The sequence below is a fragment of the Tympanuchus pallidicinctus genome, unplaced genomic scaffold (assembly GCF_026119805.1).
Source record: "Tympanuchus pallidicinctus isolate F22 unplaced genomic scaffold, pur_lepc_1.0 scaffold4, whole genome shotgun sequence".
Lineage (NCBI taxonomy): Eukaryota > Metazoa > Chordata > Aves > Galliformes > Phasianidae > Tympanuchus > Tympanuchus pallidicinctus.
In genome coordinates this window covers 38,664,632-38,684,662 of record NW_026294758.1, presented here as the reverse complement: position 1 = coordinate 38,684,662, position 20,031 = coordinate 38,664,632, and the positions used below count along the sequence as shown (strand labels likewise).

General features: G+C 33.2%; 1 protein-coding gene across 1 annotated transcript in view; it reads right to left on the bottom strand.

Moving 5' to 3' along the window:
• Positions 1-3,650, bottom strand: part of ALDH1A1 (aldehyde dehydrogenase 1 family member A1) — a 31,503-nt gene extending 27,853 nt beyond the window's left edge. The window contains exon 1 of the mRNA XM_052701306.1: positions 3,458-3,650. Coding sequence (XP_052557266.1) covers positions 3,458-3,547 — 90 coding nt within the window. The 5' untranslated portion in view covers positions 3,548-3,650. The remainder of the gene's footprint in view (positions 1-3,457) is intronic.
• Positions 3,651-20,031: the final 16,381 nt, after the last annotated feature.

Here is a 20,031-nt window from a genome sequence, read left to right as displayed (position 1 = left end):
CTGCTAGATAGGAAATGTCATATTAGTGTCTGTACTCCATGAAGAATTAACTTGATTCAGGACTTTGTCTTAAATGGACTGACCATACAACGGCTCTGCTGAAATAGCTGTTAAGGCTCTATGCTAGAAGCAACCACCTTATGAAATACAACTTTGCATGCATCTTCCTTGGAATGAGAATCACCTTTTAATGGGCTCTTTACTGTAGAGCCTACAGCTCTTCCTATAATAAAACTTTTCTTGACAATGCTCTTCAAATGAGCACAGTTACCTGGTATATAGTGCTAACAGCAATCACTCAGTTTTGATAACTGTTCAGCTGACCATTCACTGCCTCTCTAGTGCAGACAGTAAACCATTAAGTGATACTGCTAGCATTTTGGGGTGGCCAGCAGTAAAGAAGAGCTGTTGCTAGGTTCCTGCCGCTTGCTGGAGGATTAAATTCAGCATCACTAAGGAGAGTGAAGTAGTGCTGAAAAACTGTTGTCCCCTGCTCACACATGCTCTTGTAGAACATGCGTGCCATTCAGATGAATTCAACATTGGCAGTCTGTCTTATGGTCCAATCCAAGCCTGGCAGAAACCTGCGTCTGAGAGCATTTAATATATATATATTTTTCTCATTAGAATTTTGTGTTAAAAAATGAATGTATAAAGGAATTTTATCTTCCTGCTGTACTGAAGTAATGATTAAAGAACATACCCATTCTATTCATTGTTTATTTAAACTTTTGGATGCATCAGTTAGTGCTTTGGTATTTACAGAGTCATTCAAGCTTAAACAAAGTAGGTTTCTATAGTTGCTTTATTCCCAGTGCCCTCTTCCCAGGTACTCTGATTCAATTTTTGTATTTTTATCCCTACTGTGAAAGCAGTAATTATAACATACAGGATGCTTAGCTATAATTTTTCTTCAGTCAGGGTGGTTTAGTCTTCCACAACATTTCACACACAGTTTAGCAAAATAATTTGTTTTTTATCCCCCTCTTGTAATTCAAAAATCTAACAATCAACTAATCTGAATTTCTCTGATTAAAGCAACATTATTAGTATATTTGAAAATACTTGAAAAAATTAATGGCAGAAATCATTTCTTCAAACAATCAGTGTCTAAATCCCCTGTGTTGATTAAGTAAAATATTTACCAGTACATTTGCAGCTATCTACCAACACTCATTCAGCACAATTTACTGCTAAAGTGAACAGTATAATCTGAAATGCCAACATATATATCCATAGAATAGAACAGAACAAATTAGAATAAGCAAATTCTTGAGGGCATTATCAGATGCTTCTTGAACACAAGGCCACCTTTGCAGGCAGCCTATTCCAGTGTTTGACCACACCCATGGAAATGCTTTCTAGTTAAATAATCTGTATAAAAATTCTAAACTGATCCTTCTTGTAGAAAACAAAACAGTGTGCATTAAATTCAGAGCAAAGCCCTTGGAATAACTCCTGTACACTTTTTCTCCAGAAGCTTGTATGATGGCAGTTTTTTTCCTGTCATTATAGATAAAGAGAACCAAGAATTTTTGAAGAGAGGAATCTTCTGATGTCCATGATATGTCAGGCAGAAAGTTAAAGACTACAGTCATAATTAATGCTTCTCTCATTCTGACTCCTTCAAGGTACATAGTCACAGCAGCCTCACACTCCATGTGCTAATTTGAGGATGGATAGTAGAGGGTGGGTAAGAAGACAAGTGTACATTGTATTAAATTGTAGGAGGACAGCTGGATATGGGATAAATTTATATTATGCCAGTTCCCTGCCCCTCAGTTCACTCTTATGGTTTTCAGATAGTCGTTTGTGATATTTGTAGAGAGGAGGAATGCATAACAAAAAGAAAGCATGTATTGGACTTCATCACTTGTATGCACACAGTTTTGCAAATAAGTGTATTGAATTTCTGCAGAGATACATTGTATACTGTTTTTAAGAAAATAAAATCTGTGTTCTGGGCAAAAAAAAAACACCAAAAAACCAAAACCAAAAACCAAAAAATCAAAACCAGAAAAACTTAAACACATGAATTCATAATGTTCCACTGTACTTAATTAGATACTGTAGACACTTTAAACATAGTATCTTGTTATTCCATTCTGTGTAGAGTAGGTTTTTGCACACTGATAGAAAACTACTTTTTTTTTTTTTTTTTTTTTTTCTACAGAAATTTCTTGATATTCATTTACATAGGATTTCTGAGCTGGCATTTTGATCATACATTTTTTTTCTATTTTCCATTGGAGAAAAAAAAAAAAAAACAAAACAAAAACAGAGAAAAAGAAGATATTATAGTGTTATAGAGGTTTCTGAAACACCTCTGCTCTCTATGTACTGATATATTATCCCTATATTGAGATTTCTTTTTTCTTTTTTTTTTTTTCTTTGGGACAGGAAGAGCTATCACATGGCAGAGCTACATAGCTTTTCTAGCCTGTTAAATATTTACAAAGTAAGGTCCTGCATGATTTATTCAAGAAAGATATGCATTGAAATCTGGGTAGGTTTTCCTTGAAAAAACAAGATAGAATAGAATTCAAAAGGACTAATCTAGATAATTGCAGAACATCCTTCTGTTACAAAATAAGTAGCATTTCTAGGAAAGTAAAAATTATTTATATCACAGTGGTAATGAGAAAAAACCACCATGTGACGGAATTCTCCTAAGAGAAGAAGTCCTTTCTGCTCAATTGCTCTACCTGAACATTTCAGGGGGCAGAGGTTCAATACACTTCTGTGAATGGCGTGTGTAAAATTCTTGCAGATGTCTGTATACTTTGACAAAAAACAGCCAGAGGATCCTTCTAGCTGTGAACACAAATCTGGAGTCAGACCTTCTTTGCTGGTGTGTTTCTAGTTGCATACACAAATAATTTGCTACTACAAAAATGTTTCTAAAAGTACGATCATTAACTGTATGGTAAGCAATATCTCTTTTATGATAGTTGCTTAATCTGAACAACTGATTCATTATATCTAATAAAAATAGGTGGTGAGCAGAGTGAATTTTACTTTCATTTTTACATGTCCATTTCCACAAAAATGTATTTGTCATAATCATGTAAATCTGCTTATAATAATAGAATGTGGCACTAAAACTTTAACTTGTTCTTCTTCTGAAAAATACTATAGCAACAGGAACCTTTCCTTATTTCTTACAGTTATAATTGTTTTTTAGGAACTTATCACTGCAAAATCTTAGTTTTAGGAGGAAAACAACACCCACCTCTCATGAAATATCAAGTGAGTCTCTGACTTTTGAACACTTCCTGAAAAACTTATGGTAAAAAATATAACTGAACATTAATTACAAATATGAACAACATCAGAAAAGGGACAGGGTAAGCATTTTGAGTACTGATTCAAAGCTTCTTCCACAGTACAAACAAGTTGAAATGAGCAGTCTGAGCTAGATGCATAAGAAAAGCTAACATACACAAAGACTACTAACCTTAGTGTACTTAATTTTCAGATCTTTGAGTGGTTCCGGCAGTGCTGGCAAAACTGGAGCAGCATTGCTGTGTGAGCCTTGCTTCTTCATGTTGTCAGGAGAGAAGTTTGAGCAGGTTCCTGAAACACAGGTGAAACGAGGTATCAGGGAAGCGCAGCAATTTTAGCCCTGCCTGAGCCCTTAGCTTTATTTGTGCCCTTTTTTTATCTGTACCAGCTACGGAATATTTGCATACGAGAATATGATTGGATGAAAGAATTCCTTGCAAAGGGAAAACGACGCTGCTTATTTTTAAGACCAAAAGTCACAATCTGTTCGTTCAGCTTGATACAGCATTTCTGCTGAAGCAATCTGCAAGCCAGGCGCTCCGCGTTTCATGCTGAAGAATATTTTTAAAGCCTTCTTTTCTTACCTGTAAAATTACTTTCTGTCAGAAGGCAGGTCCCCAGATTTAATTGAGGTTCTTCACTTACTGGAAGGCAGCTGTGAAGATAAACACACACTTATTAGCTCTGGAAACAAACTGAGCACTTCTGTGGTCAGCTAATAAGAATAACTGCCAGATCGGGACAGCGTTCATTAGGAAACAAGCCACTCCAGGTTGTGCTTTAATATGTTTAGTGTAAATTCTTGTAATTAATACCTGCTTATCACATAGGTAAGGGATGACTGTTTTGATAGACTGTCCCTAACATGCTCTTCAAAAAATGTGAAAGTAGGAAAAAAAAGTCTTATCCAGAAAAATAAACAAAAAAACCTACATCTCTCTGGGTACAACCAATCAAAATAATATTATTTTTCCATTTGTGTGGTGGCACAAATTGTAAGAACAAAATTTTTATTGCAATGACTATCAGAAAATCAAATTTGAGTTTTTGCCTTTATAAAATCATTATTTAATAGTCAGAAAATTCTTACCAAGGGTGGAAAATACCAGCATACATATGTTTCAAACTATTTATTCAATGAGAGTCATATCTCTGGTACAAAGACACAAGACAAGAGTCCAAGGAATATGTAGATAGTTGACATTTCTCAGGAAAGTCTTCTCCCGAGAAAGACCAGTATGGACATGAAGAGGTCTCAGCCACCAACTCTCTCTTAAGATTAAGGTAGTCTAGTTCTCACTGCTATAATGCTATGATGGCTAAGATTAACAGTTAGGTTACTTTGTATTGGATGCATCATTCATCTTTTTGGTCTCAGAAGTCAGACTCAAAACATCCCAGTGTAGAATACTATATTTGAAATCACTTTCTGACTAATAGTTTGAATTACAATGTCTTCTTGCATTAGAGAATATCACTGAGTCTCCCGAATAAAGAAAATATCTAAGAAAGTTTTAGTCAACATTTTCATAATTTGATTCTATGTGCTTACAATATAACTTCTTGAGAGCAATGTTCAACATGCTTTCTCTTTTTTTCTTTATTCTTTTTTTTTTTTTCCATTTTTTCTTTCTTTTTCCCTTTACTTTTCTGTTATTTTTTTTCCTTTTTGTTTTTTTTTCTTCTCTTTTTATTTCTTTATTCCTTTTTCTTTTTTCTTTTCTCTTTTTTATTCCCCCCCCCCTTTTTTTTTACTTTTCCTTCTTTCCTTCTTTCCCTTTCATTTATTTCCTTCCTTACTTTTCTTTCTTTCTTACTTCTTTCTTTCCTTTTTAAAGTTTTCGTGAAAATTAACAATTTGTAATCTGCTTTAGTAATCTTCCTGTCACTTTTTCCCCATTGCCAACTTAATTCACCTCATAATTGTTCAGATTTAAATACCTTAAACAGAATTTAGCTGCAGCTGTAACAAAAGCCTGCTTTAGGCCAAAAACATCTTTTCTCCCAAGTGGGAATGCCCTGAATTTGTTTTTATATTTAGGTACCATTGTATTCCTGATTTGTTTATTTTTGATCAGTTTACAAATCCATTATCATAAATTCTTTGAAAGAGTGGCTTGTTCTTCTTCCCAAATCTCTCTATTGCCTGCAATCTGCTTAAATAGACTTCACAGACACTACCCTATCTGAAAAGTTTTGAGTTTTCCAAACATGTCAGTCAAAATTGCTATATATTTTCAACAGCACTCATTCATTTAACACAAATTTTACTATTTTTTCATCCTTTATGTTTCCCTCTTTCCCTCTTTTACTCCTGGATTGCATGAATCACATTCACTACCACAGCTTTTGAGATTCCTTTTTTTTTCTCTTAAAACCTTGTGTGCTGTTGAAAATATCTCATCTCTTAAAAAGATTATTTGCTATCTTGAGCTCTTTGCTTGTCCTATCATCTGGTTTTATCTACCGAATGACATTTGCCACAAATTTCCTATTCTCTTCCAACCTAAGATTCCTACTAAGATAGTAAAGGAATTAATTCTTTTTCTTCACTTCACATGCTCTTGTTTATTACAGTTTCTTACTCTATGTGCTCTCACTTTTTATTTTCCTGATATTACATCATTATTTTGACACATTTCACCTAAATAAAGATAATGAAAACATGTACTTTAAGCACTGTATCTTTAGTGGACTGCTTTAGTATTTAAAAAACAAACAAACAAACAAAAAAGTTAAACAACACTCAGATATAGTTTTATAGTTTTATTACCATTTTCCTTCTAACAAGGCAAAAATCAGATTTTATCTAGCTGTTTATTTCGTTTTCTTTTAGTCACTGCCTTGATTGTCACTTACTGTCATCTTCTTCACATCTTTGCTACTATAAATATTGAAGAAATTAACGGAGCACTATATTACTGTGTGGATAGTGAATTCTACATTTTAATGTATAACTTTTCTATTGATTAAAAACTACTGAGTTTCCCTATGCAATAAAAGATCAAAGAGGATCAAAGGTAAGTTAGTGGTTCATCATATAAGTTGTAATTAAGCTATGAAATACTTTGCTGAATGATATCCCTGGTAATAAAGCACAGGACTTAGGGCGACATGGACTTTAGCTCAGTCTTAAGTGATACCATCATATCATTATGTATGCTGCTTAGCTGAAAGAAGCTGTAAATCATTTGTACATGTGTTTCAAAAGTCATGAAGTTTTTAAAAATGAGTAACTAACCAAACAAAATGTTCCATAGTAAAAATTACCTTTCTCCTCAGATGCAGTCATACAGTGAGATATCACCAACACTGTTCTTTCAATTAGGCTCATTGCAACTTAGGTGGGCAAACTACTTGTTCTATACTGTTAAGATTCTTTATACTTGAGTATTCTTTATGTGAGCTGGAGTTTTTAGTTGAGTTAGTTGTCAATATGACCAGTGAAATCAGTGTATGAAAAGAAGCAGCTGAGTAACTTGTGACTGGATTTAGTAAACACAATACTAGTGTAATCTGAAATGCTCTGGAGTATACCAGTTTCCCTGAGATGACAATCCAGAAGAGTGCTATAAATTTTATGTTACCTTACCAATCTGTATCATTGTCATCTATATCCTCATACAGATCAAATACAGTAGATGTCTATTTCTAAGAAAATGGCTTCACGAGAAGTGATGACTAAAGGGTTATGATTGTATTTACTATTTGTATATTAGATTATACCAGACTACTACAGCCTGTAAAATGTAAGTTTGCTAAAGAAATTCCCCTCTCATTTTTTTTTCCTTATGTTTTCATTATAATTATAGCATAGAATATTATTCTGAGAGTAGAGATATCTGTTGACTAGAAATTACTTTGATTTTTAAAGGGCCACAACCTATTATGCTGGTTTTTCTGTCTCACTCTCTCACCGTCTTTAATGATCTTCATTAAGAAAGTATTATGGGAAAAAAAAAGTGTATTTTTTCTTTTTTTGAATCTTTGCCAAACTGTCTTCCCAATTCTCACTGTCTCAGTGTCTCCATTCTCAAGAAATAGGGGACAGATGACTTAGTTTTTGTGTTAAAACAAAAATTACAGTCAGAGCAGTAAGAAATTTTGGCCTGTACTTTTCTATAGAGGGACACTTTGTCTTTCAAAATACTCAAACTTTACCATTAAAGAAATTTGACAATTGTCTTGGACTAGAAAATACTCAAAGTTCAATAGACAATAGCTTGCCTACCTCTAATGTAGAATAGTGAAAGGATTCTATTGAAGCTAAACAGTCAGTAGAAGTTTTCTACTTTCAAAGTTCTGGGAATGTTCCAAATTGAATATCTTTGTCATTTGATCTATCAAAGTTACTCCTTTGACCACTTCACAATTATGTCTTTAAAAAAGTTTGATAATGGTCTAAGTAAAGAGAAAAAATTAGTTACTAAAATTCAAAACAAGCTGAGTAATTTTTTGTAGTGATATAGGATTGCTGTCGAAAATACTCTGGAATAGAAAATGAACAAAATCATATGCTCTATCCACAATTTGGTTGTGGTATTCTAACATTTGTACTGACTGAAGTCAGAGTTGTTAATGATTAAACACTTTCACATTTTGTAATGTAAATTTTTATAAAACCTTGTCTTAAAAAATCACTTGAAAAATCTCTGTTGAAACAAAATGTCTGTGACAGCAAATCCTGAGTAGATTAACCACTTCCAAACTCAAATAACACATGGAGCTAAGGAATTCACATGAAGATACTACTGGTATTAGTACAGAATCTGCTATTAATTTAGGAGTGGAAAGTGAGTTTCAAGAACGCCAAAACAGGTTAAGGGTGAAGTCACCAAGATTATTAAAGTGACTGGACCTTCAATCAGAAATTGATTCTGATTTATTCTGATTTATTCACTTTGTTAATCTTTCTTACGACATCTCATTAATGGCTTCACAGAAGAAACAGAGGTCATCATTTAGCATGATATGGAAAGACAGTCATCAGAAAGAACTGATCAGAATTTTGTACAATCTTCCTACTGTGAACTGGGACTCTAGAGATGGGTAATATGAAGACCTAAAAATTCTAATAATGGAAAATGAATTATTCAAGTAAAAATATGACATGGTATTCAAGACTGCTGAGAAAATTCTTTTGATTTCAGACTATCACAGATTTCTGAAAATAAAAACATCCTTTTTATTTAAATAGAAGTATTTTTGAGTGCAATTAAATATTCTCAAGTCATTATAACATTTATGTGAAGTATAAGCTCATGGAGTGAAGCAGCTGACAGATGCATATGTACTTAATTGAGTTTGAAATTTGAATCCAGAGAAAAACATTTCACTTTTGCTACATGGACAGTAACAGTGTATGAAGAAAAGTCCCAGAAGATATTTCTCCACAATGACTCCACAAACAAGTCTGAACACATAGCTTAATACTGTTTGGCTGATTCATGCAAATATCTTTGCTCCACTAATAGCCAGGTTTAACTAGCTTTAGTTCAGCACAATAAGTACAGAGGCAGATCAAGAAGTAGAAAAACTAGTGCTACCCATTTTGTCATCATGTTACAAAAAGATTTTGAATAATTTCTTGATATATGTACTTGGGTTGCTCAAGTGGATGCTGGCATGGGGTCTATTTTCTGTTAAATCCATAATGACACTTTTGGCGCAGGGATAAAAGAAATTAAGTGTGTGCTCTGCTAGTATACAAAAGCAAGAGCTGTGGAGTATTTTTTGTTGTTGTTTGTTATATTTTTTTCTTTTTTATTTAAATAAAGCCCTACTCAATACTAATAATTAATAATGGTAATGGAGCATTACCATTTCTTCTGATTTCATGTACCTATCAGAAACTCTGAATTGTATGCAAAAAGAGCTTTGAACAAATTTAATGAAAATTTTCATCTCTTCATCTTAAGTACTTTCACAACAGGCAACAAAGTATGACAAGAGAGCATGACAGAGCAGAGTATCTAGAAAACAAAGTTGAAACGTGGAAGGAAAAATCCACAACCAGTACATAAAGCATGAGCAACCATGAGATATCCCATAAATCCCGAGCAGATGGGGATCAAGGCTGCCTTGTAGAGTAGTGACTCTGCAAATCTTCCGATTTGCTGTTGAAAACCAGTAAAAATCTACATTTAGGAAAAAAACCAGTTTTATTTCCATTCTCTCAGGCTTTGCTGGGTGAAGATGATATGATTTATCTTGATTAGCCCAATGACATAGGACATTCTTCAACAAATTTATATCACTCCTGTACAGCTATTTGCTTGTAAGCTAATTGTAGAACAACTATTTGTAATCAGTGGTGAGAGACAGGATATTTTACAGCACAGATCTCACAACAAAGCAGGTATATAACATACATCAACTGAGTAGCATCCCACAGGTGAATAGCTGGTACTGGTGATTGCACAGGAGGTACCTCTGATGCAGAAACTTGCCTATAGCCAGGTAAGATAGGTTTCCTTTAATTTCTTTTTTCTATTTTTTTAATCTGAATTCTAGTCTATCATTTATGAAAAATTGTATTACTTTTTTTGGACAGCAAATAAAGCTTAACTATATCCTTTCTTGAATAGCAGGCCCTCAGGAGAAGATAAACATATCTTCTCTGTTGAAGAGCCTTCGCTCTTTGAAAGATTGACTGGGAGCCCAGGAATATTTATTTAAAATTTTGTTGTGTTTATCCAGAGCAAAATGTTTTATTAGAAGCATGTACATCAGTCTAAACACATTTTCAGAATCCTCATCCCTCTTCCCTTGACATCTCTTTGTGGTCTCTAGTTACTATACAACATATTTCTCACTGTGTATTGCTTTTATGGGCAGATGGTCTATCTTTTGTGAACGGCAATTTGATTATTTCAATATAGTCATAAAAACAATGTCAAAGAAATAAATAAACATATTTAGGGAAATTGGTATGTTTTGGCACAATGAGAATGAGCAGTGCTTCATAATTATTAACACATTTTAAAATGTTTAGCTACAGAATCTATTCCAGCCAGAGGAAGCAATTTTCTCTGCTGCGCATAGTAAAGGTTTTTGTGTATTTTTCCTAAAATTCAGGATATCAACAATTATATTTTATTTACATGTATGGATTTTTTTTTTCCAGCAATTCCAATTCTTCCTTAGTATTCAATAATGTCATCAAATATGAGCAAAAATAAGGTCAGAGAATAAGTCTATAATAATTAACAACTGCCAAAAATGTGTGTTTTTCACTCAGGCTAAATAAATTTTCATGTCAAGAGGATATTATTTAATTAAAACATTAATAATGAGCTATTGCTTTTTTAACTGTCCTTTGTGAAAAGAATATTGTATCTGAGCTGTAACAAATGAGAACTGATATAATAATAGTATTACCACAACTACATATTATCAAGCAAATAAATGTGAATAGAGTAACAAACTTCAGAAGTTTATAACAGGATTAAAAAAAATAATGATTCAGAATTTTTTGTGATGTTTTTATATTTATTCCTAACTAAACTGAAGAAATATAATAGAGGTCATTTTGGAGGTGTCAGAATGACAAAGCAAACTCCTATTGAAAATTAAATACTTTTTTTCCTTTTCCTTTTCCTTTTCCTTTTCCTTTTCCTTTTCCTTTTCCTTTTCCTTTTCCTTTTCCTTTTCCTTTTCCTTTTCCTTTTCCTTTTCCTTTTCCTTTTCCTTTTTCTTTTTCCTTTCAATATCCAGGTCAGATGAAAGCAATAAATAAATAAATAAATAACTTAGAGTTTCCTCAAGTAATTGTTCATGAATAAATGTGGCAGATTTTATGCAATAGGTCACAGATAAAAGCACTTACCAGTGAACAAAATGAATGTGATGCAAATCAATGGCATTCAAATAAATGGAAAACTAGTTACATCAGAATCAAGCCCAACACTAGTTATTAACCTGCTTTGTTAGCAACAGTTGCTGCCAAGCAGTTTTCAGTATTTTCTTCATTAATCTTTGTTTTGAGGCCAAGATTCAGACAGCTTCAATTGGTTTTGCATAATTGCTATGTGTGCTTTATAAGCTTGTATATAGTGAATGTGTTCTTCAGAAATGAAAGTCTTATATGTGGAAATAACTCTTTCTACTTTTGAAGAGCTTCTTAAAAACAGCTAATGTACAGCTAAAAAAGAAGAAAATGAGTGTATCTAATGTAACCTTTACATTTCATTAAATATAATTTTTCAAACTTATACCCCCTTATTTCCTTGAATTACTTTTATTTTTCCTAATGTTTTATATTCATTGCCAGTGTGACTATAATTTGCAGTGCTTCTGAAAGATTTCCTGTTTCAAATCTGTTCATGCAGAATAGAACGGGCTCTGGGGTTTGCTTAGTGGAAATGAGAAAATCCTTCTCACTCATAAGCTAGTGCATATTTTCCATACAAGTCATAGTGAACAGGTAGGTTGTGACATGAAAATTCCTATTCACAGATGAAGTCAAAAGGAGGTATACTGATGCTTCAACAAAACTGATTTTAAATTGATACAGAATCAGTAACGACCTGTTTGTGTAACACTTCTCTCACCCCAAAATTACTATTATTGTGATTGTTCCCAGAAAAGTCCTTCAGATTTGCCTAACCACCTGTGTCAGTAAGAAATCTTGGGATCAGAACTCAGGCTTATACTGTTTGAATTAGAAAAAGGAATGCCAGGAGATGCCATTGCATTAGGAATACGAGTTATAAGAAATAAAAGTTAACTTGATATAGCAATTAATCATACAGTGCTTATGAATAACACTAACAGAGGATTTCCAGCTCTTCAGTTTCCTAACTGTTCAGTTTAGCTTAAACAAACAAACAACTAAATGAAGCAAGACCTCTCCTTGTTTACAGAGTTCAGGGAGGTTTCTGTGGATGCTGTCAGAGGGCAGTGTTTCTACTGAAAACTGGACTTTAACCAGATTGCAGATCTGTGCATGCATGTGCTCTGGGTGACTTACAATCCCATTATAGAATAAAACTTTTGCAGCACTTCATAGTTGCCTTTGTTTTCCTGTTATGGCCTGCTCTCCTTTTAAGGTAACTAATAAGATTGACATTACCCCTTGTCCTGTAGTTTACATCTTAATTTCCAGTTTAGGTATAGTGAGTTGACTGCATTAGATTGGCATTTGTAATTCCCATTTTTCCATACGTTGTCATGATTATGATCCAGTTTTAATGTGTTAAAGAAAGACTTCCCAAATGTACACATGCTGCTTATTACCATCACTAGTAAATGAGAATTAATGGTTAAAATCATCAAGGCTGTGATTTTTGGAAAGATGATGTGATTAGTCTTGCTCACTTTGAATGCTGTGGAGCACTTTCTCATTGCCCTTCCAAGTAATGTTGTTAAATCTTGTATACAGTTAATAAATATTAAATATTTAATAAAAAGGATTGCAGAGTACTTGAAAATGTCCACAGGAAATCAACAAAGCTGTTAAAAGGACTGGAATGCATGTACTATTAGGAGACACTGAGGATGCTTGGGTTGGCTAATCTGGAGAAAAGCAGGAAGAGAGCAAATATCACTGATCTTTACAATTTTCTGAACAGGGAAAGCATGGAGAAAAGTGATGTCTTCTCCTTGTCACTGAGGACAGCACATGTGGGACTAGCACAGAGCTATATCAGTGGAGGTTCAGATTGGGTTTTAGGAAAATTTATTTACCATGAGGGTAGTCAAACACCAAAAAAGGCTTTCTAGAGAAGCGATTGATGCTTCAGGCCTGTCAGTGCATACGAAAAAATTTAGATAATGTTCTCAATAATATATTTCAATTTTTGGTTAGTCCTCAAGTGGTCAGGCAGTTGAACTCAGTCATCTAACTGAACCATTCCATTCTAAATTATTGCATTTAAGGAGGAGTTTTATTTTGTGGCAAATTTGAAGAATGTCATTATGCAAGATTCCTTCAACTCACAAATAAAAATGATGATGACAACCTTGGGCAAGAATCAGATGACATATTGTTTGGGAGCTATTTTCCTGGTTTGTTATAGAAAACGTTGTTACAGAAGCACTTTAGCCAGCTGATTTGCAAATGCGAGTTCAATTGCACTGTATTTTAAGCTTACATCAATAACCATGTAAGTGCTTCTGTTTTGTGACATTATCCTCTTTACATCTAAAATCAGAAATATGTTTTTGTTTTTTAAACATGCGTGCAGGATATTGCAGATACAAAAAAAAAAAAAAAAAGAATCCACTTTTTCTGACTGATTCAATAAATGGATCATGTTCCTTTTGAGACAATAACAGGAGAAAAAAAAGGAAACACAAATGATAACATCTGACCCATGACCAATGTGGTCCAACAAAGTGTGCTGGTACATAGTTATTTTACTGTAATTATGAGGGAAAAAAAATACAGCTGTTGAATACATTCAAATCATTAAGTTGTTTATAAGCAAACTAGGAGGAAAAAAAATATCTCTTTAGCTTTTCTTTTTTATTATTCCTTTCTGGTTTTCTTTCCATATTCACTTTTAGTAGTGAACCATAACTTTTAATCCCACAGTGTGCATTTTATCCTGTTTGATTTCATGTAACTTAGGTTACTGTCCCAAAGCTGGCTTAGATCATCTGTGGATCCAGGTCACTAGGAATCTGTATAATTAAGAATGTAAATAAGTTCTTTTTTTAACACCATTTGTGTGTACCATCTGGCTGATGATGCCGAAGTGTCCTAAGAAAAGAAGCAAACTCAAACAAATCTGTGAGAAATGTACTATCTTAAATTTTTTTTTTAAATAAAATGAAGTCTGTTGTGGTTTTTGACTGCATCTTTTTATAGCTTAATAGAATAGTTTGAAAAAATTCTTGGTTCTTTCACTTTGGGTAAAAGATTACGAATGCTGAGAACACTGAGGCTTCTTGCTCTCAAGTAAAATCCATGTATTTATAATATTTCAGTGCACTTTTCAACATGCTGTTGAGGCTTCTCAAACACATGTACTTTGACTTTCTGCTATGTAAAACAGTGTGAATATTAAGCATTATGCACAATAATTATGCTTATATTCAGCAAAAAGTTCTAAGAACTGTGCATTACCTGGATGACAACTCAGTTTTATTCTGGGTTGTGATAATCATAGTAATAAACTGCAATTTACCTTAGCAATCAGCAGATACTGGAGAGGCAAAAATGTGTTAAAGGTCTTAGGCTGTGACCAAAAACTGAGTCACAATTTAGTCCTTCCAGTTTTTCCTTGAAAAACAAATTGCTTACAGTTAAATATGTAAACTGGGCTTAAAATTCAAATATTGTCATCTTTTCTTGACAATTTGCCAGACTGCACGGATACAGAAGTTTTACAGTCTGTCAGAGACACAATCTAATATTTCACAACTAACATAAATTCACAGCATAAATTTCACATGAAAAGACTCCTTTCTCATCATTGCCAAGAAAGATTTGTAATTTCTTCTCAAACCTAAACAAAATTCTGCTACTTTGAAATTTCATCTTGACTTCTGTATTAGTTCAGTATATTGAACTACAAAAAAATTTACCAAGCCAGAAATTAAAAAGGAGACAGACAGTATGGGAGTAAAAGATGAAAAATGAGAGATTATCAAACTGCATGCAAGCTAAAACATAGAACACTGAAACAGATAGTTTGATAAGGTAAAGTCTGAAAGATAAGGTAAAGTACTGTGAACTGAGATATTCATTAGATTAAAAAGAATTGTATATATGAAAGTTTTAAAGTAAACTAAAGAATATAAGCAAAATTGGTTAGAAAAGACTAATGGGGTAGTTTAGTTTCATTTATTCTCATATTTTCCCCTTATACTTTAAGGATGCAAGAGCAGTGAGAACACACAGAGATAATTAATTTTCTCTTTTAGCATGTGTCAGTACCTTTGCAAAAGGTATAAAACGGGTCAGTTGCTGGGAGCTGAGGCACAAACTGTAGCAAGCAATATTCTTCCAGTTTCTTCTTAACTGTTAAGAGTCATGTTGGTACAGTTTTACCACCATGTGGTGGTACACTGTGGTAGTACACTGCTTTCTAACAGTGAAATTTCTCATTATCTCTTTAATGAATCTTTAATAAATCTCCTTTTGCCTCTGGCTTGTTTTTCAAGACTTCTTTGACCATGATTCAAATGCAATAAAGATGATCGACAGAATATGCCTTCTCTCTCAAGTCATTCTATGTACCAGTGTAAGTAAACAATCAGGCTGGAGTTGGCTGTCTGTGCAACTTTACACTCTGTGGTTCATCTTGCACAAGGCACTCTTCCCTTTTTCACTGTTGCATCACTATCAGCTATTTTGGACTTCAGTTCACCAACAAAACAGTGATAATCGAAAGAAAAAGTAAAAAAAAATGGTATTGGTAAATTTTTTTGTGGTATCAGTTCAATACCTATTTAATAGCTTGCTAACATTTCAAGTTCTCAGAAGCCTTTTTGCCCATTCATTTCTTTGTAAATTGTTCTTTGCCAAGAATACTTGACAAACAGTGAAACAGAATAATGCCATATTTCTGAAAACAAAAATACAACAACAGCAACAAAAAAAAACACCCAACACACACACAAAAAAAAACCCAAAAAACAGACAAAAGAGATATCTGCTACTCAAGGTCATTCTTAGAAAATCTGCAGAATGTCTGTTCTCTTAGAGAAAATTAGGTAAGATTCAAGTGCGGTAATTTGCAGTGAAGAGAAAAATGAGAACAGAGTTATGCAATGCAAGTTCATATTAAGTCAAGCAGGACTATTAGGTCATCACTTAGTATCCAAATAAATTTATCTGTATAGAAGGATAAGCAGTGTAAGAAGCTCTGAAAGGCAAAGTACATGAGTTATTTTGACTATATTAGGCTTAAGATTTGTTCTCCTATTTCTCCTCTTCGTGATGGCACATAAAATAACATCATAAGAACATTTTATTACATTGTGCTATAGTGCAATCTCTCTGTTTTTAAAGGAAGTACAGCTGTAAAAGTAACACATTTACATTAGGTGAACAACAAATCTATTAACTTTTTAATGTTTGTTTATAAGGGTAGAGCAATAGCTGCCTCACCACGCAACCTCTGCAGAAACTGCAACACTGAACTTAAAAGCAATGATGTTTTGATAAAACATTTCAAAACCATTCTATCTGCGTGATATCCATTCCATAAATTTTCCTTGAACAGAAGTGTAGATATAGTCAAATAATACATACTGAAAGCACATTGTTAAGGCTATGTATTTTTTGCATGACATTTCTCTGTTTGGTTTATAGAAACACCACAAAGAATGAATCTTTGAATAAGTCAAAGCAATTTGTTTTGGAAACAGCTTTAAAATTCCAAACATGTGAGAATGCCATAATGTCACAAAAATCTCCAAATAAAAATTCTCAGAGTTCTTTTCTATTTTTCCCCAGATCTGACCACAAAAGAAGAAAAGTTACTTGCTTGATTCAGTCAAAGGTCTCTAAACTTTCTTTACTAGTTGTAGAATAATGATTAATGCTTGCGTAATTTAGGAGAAAGAAAAAGCAAACACAATTTATATACTCAAATTCAGGCTTAAGTAATAAGCTAACAATCAAAATAAGATACTAACCTGAGTATTACGCATAGACATTTTGTCAAATATGTTCGTGCCTACAGCCAATACAGAAAAATCGGTATGAATATTCACAGCAGAAAGTGCTTTATCTGAAAGGGAGCGCTTGCTGTGGCAGAGACTCTATGTAACGACATGCAGTGGATTAAAAAGGAGTGTTTGCATAAGGGGATGTTTGGGTTACAAAAAAGGAATGGATATTTCAGAGGGAGCATTCCTTTACAGGAATAATCTTTCTCCATTTTGTCCTAATGATTTCAGATATCTCTCTGCATGATTGAAATTTAAAAGTAATCATGTTCCTATTGATAAAAGATGAAGATATTTTCTTAGAAGATTTTTCTGCTGCTCTATCAAGAAGGAAAAGAAAATACTGTCAGCTGAGACACAGACACCATCCAAAACTTAATGACTTAACTACATCTAGAAACACATGTTTTTTTTTTTCTGTCGAAAGATATAAGGAAAAACAGATTAAAAAAAAAAAAAATACAAAAAAAAAAAAAACACAAAAAAGAAATTTCATTTAACAGTTAAAAAAAAAAAAAAAAAAAAAAGGCATCATTTTTTTTTTGTTTTAAGTAGCCACATTACTTCTTGAAAAAAGTGTTTACAGAAGCAAAACACCATTCAGGGGACAGGACCATGTGTTGGGTCCTGTCAGTGAGAGTAAGGTAAAAGTTACAGTGACAGTCACTGTAGATGAGTGCAACTTTCTTGGTGTTTTCTGTTTTGTTTGAGTTGTTTATCTCAGAGATTCTGAAAATAATCTGTTCAGATTTAAATCTTGAGAAAGGCAATAATAAGAGAGTTGGAATAACCACTACTGAAGGAGTGTATCCCACAACTGTTGCGTATTTCTGCATACAACAAGCTGTCCTAAATGTCTACACCCTTAGCCAGTGCCCCTGTTAATACCTTAGTTTTCTGCTGTGTCTCTGGCCTCTGAGGAAATTAACCACCAGATTAACATTCTGCATATTCCTCAGTACATATGAAGTCTCTGATCATAGTTAAAATTCTGTGGCTAACCTAAGGAAATTCATTGAGATCATTAATTACAACACTACAGCTTGAACTCCATGAGCTTTTATGCTTTCAGCAGATTTTTCTTCTTTTTCTGTTTGTTTTTCTTTTTTTTTCTTCTTTTTTTTTTTTTTTTCCCCTGGTTTTCTTTAGGCAGAAGTGTTAGGTTTTTTAATACTTTTTAGTAAATTGCCTAGGTATATGCAGTGTATCTATAAATATTTCTTAATCTGAATTTTGGTTCTGGGGTGAATTTGAGTGTTTTATCAACTGCAAAAATAACATTGTTTCAACTATTGAAATATCACTGTTTTCACCCTATCTGTGCAGTTTGCTTTCTAATGTCTAAATATCTCCATAAATAGGTAAAATCAACTGCAATACAAGCATAAACATTGCTGCCAGGATGTCAGAATATAAAAATAATATGCAGTTTTCAGTACAAAAATTATTAATCTGCTTGAAGCAGTATCCTAAAGGGCAATTTCTAAAATTGTTGCCTTTATGCATTTGTAATGTTTTCAGTTAGATAAACATGCATAAATTGCTATGTGCCACTGACTGCTACAGGACAGAAGAAAACATGAGCTACTTTGCATGTTCTTGATTTACTTTGCATGACCTTGAATCTTTTCTGCAGCTATTTATTTGATGCTTACTGTCAGTTCCTGCATTCTGTCTTCAACAAAATTTCATACCCTGCTCATGTGGAGCTCAACTTGATGTGAAATCTCTATCCAGATTAAATTTCACGACTGACAGTGAACAAAAAGCATTCAGCAAAATGAATTCTTCCTTATATTACGCAATCTTATAATTCCATTTATGTCATTTAGTATTCCTTCCCTGGTTTGTTACATATTGAAGCGGTTCATCCATGACTGCAGCACTTTCTTCTACCCTTGCCATTCCCACATAGCTTGCTGGAAGCCAAGGGTTTTGTGTGCAATACACTGAAATGTGCACTGTTACAGGCATTTTCAGGCCTTACCCAGTTTAACATTGGAAAAGCAATGAGGAATGACAGAAAATATGGTTCTAATCTGTTCCTTTCGGGCAGATAACTATGTTTATTCTCATAAACCATCAGCATACTGATTATACATCATTAAAATGGTAATTATTTTCTACCTTTCTAATAGCTTTTACTGCTAGGTATCTGTTAGAAAGATGGTAGATCAATTGATTTTTATTATTTTTTCTACAATTTTGATTTCTGACTGGTTTTACGTGTGAGTGTATACTTTTCTGATGACTTCTTAATGACACATCTTTATGTGTCTCCATACTTGCATAATTAGTGCTGATATAACCTCAAATGTCACAAATTAAATTATTCATATCACCTACATGTTAAAAATGTCCTGAATTTTGCTTAAATCATGAATTTATACCTCTGTCTTACAGAACTCTCACATTGTGATCACATTGTAGTTGTGGTTATATAAAAATAAACAGTCTTAATTATTCACATAAAATTGGAGGTGTTACAGTAAATTCTTTTAACTCCGTGGAGACAGAAACACAGTCTTTATTTGTGGTATAAAATAGACTGATGTTCTTCACTGCATTTTTGTGTTCTTTTATGAAGCAAAAATCCAACTGAGGATCATTATAAGGACCTTTTTTTTTTCCTTACTGAATTTAATATAGTTTGCTCATAATAGCTGCATTATTTTGCAAAGTATATAGCAAACCTATCGTAACAGTATAAAATGTAAATTTAATGCAGCATCTCCTTATTTGGTCTTATGTGGATTGTGTTCAGCTAGAAAATCCCTCACAAATCCTGAAAAGAAACTGTAAGGATGTCTTTCTGAACAGATATCATCTCTAATGCTCACATATTCTTGTGTCTTCTGTTAATCAAGCATATACTTCATCCTTCATTGCATGTTCTTTTCATGTCCCCTTAAGTCTTTAGCAGTTTTCTCCAAAATAAAGAGATGTCTTTGTAGACAGGCTATTTAATTTTTTTAACACATATAACGCTATTGTATTTGAAGTACTTTCAAACTGTCCCTTTCTTTGCTTTTTTAAAAATAGAATTTTATTCTGTTTTCTGGATATCAGAATTCAAAAAAAACATTGGAATTCTTTTATTTCAAAGTGTATTTACATTAACAC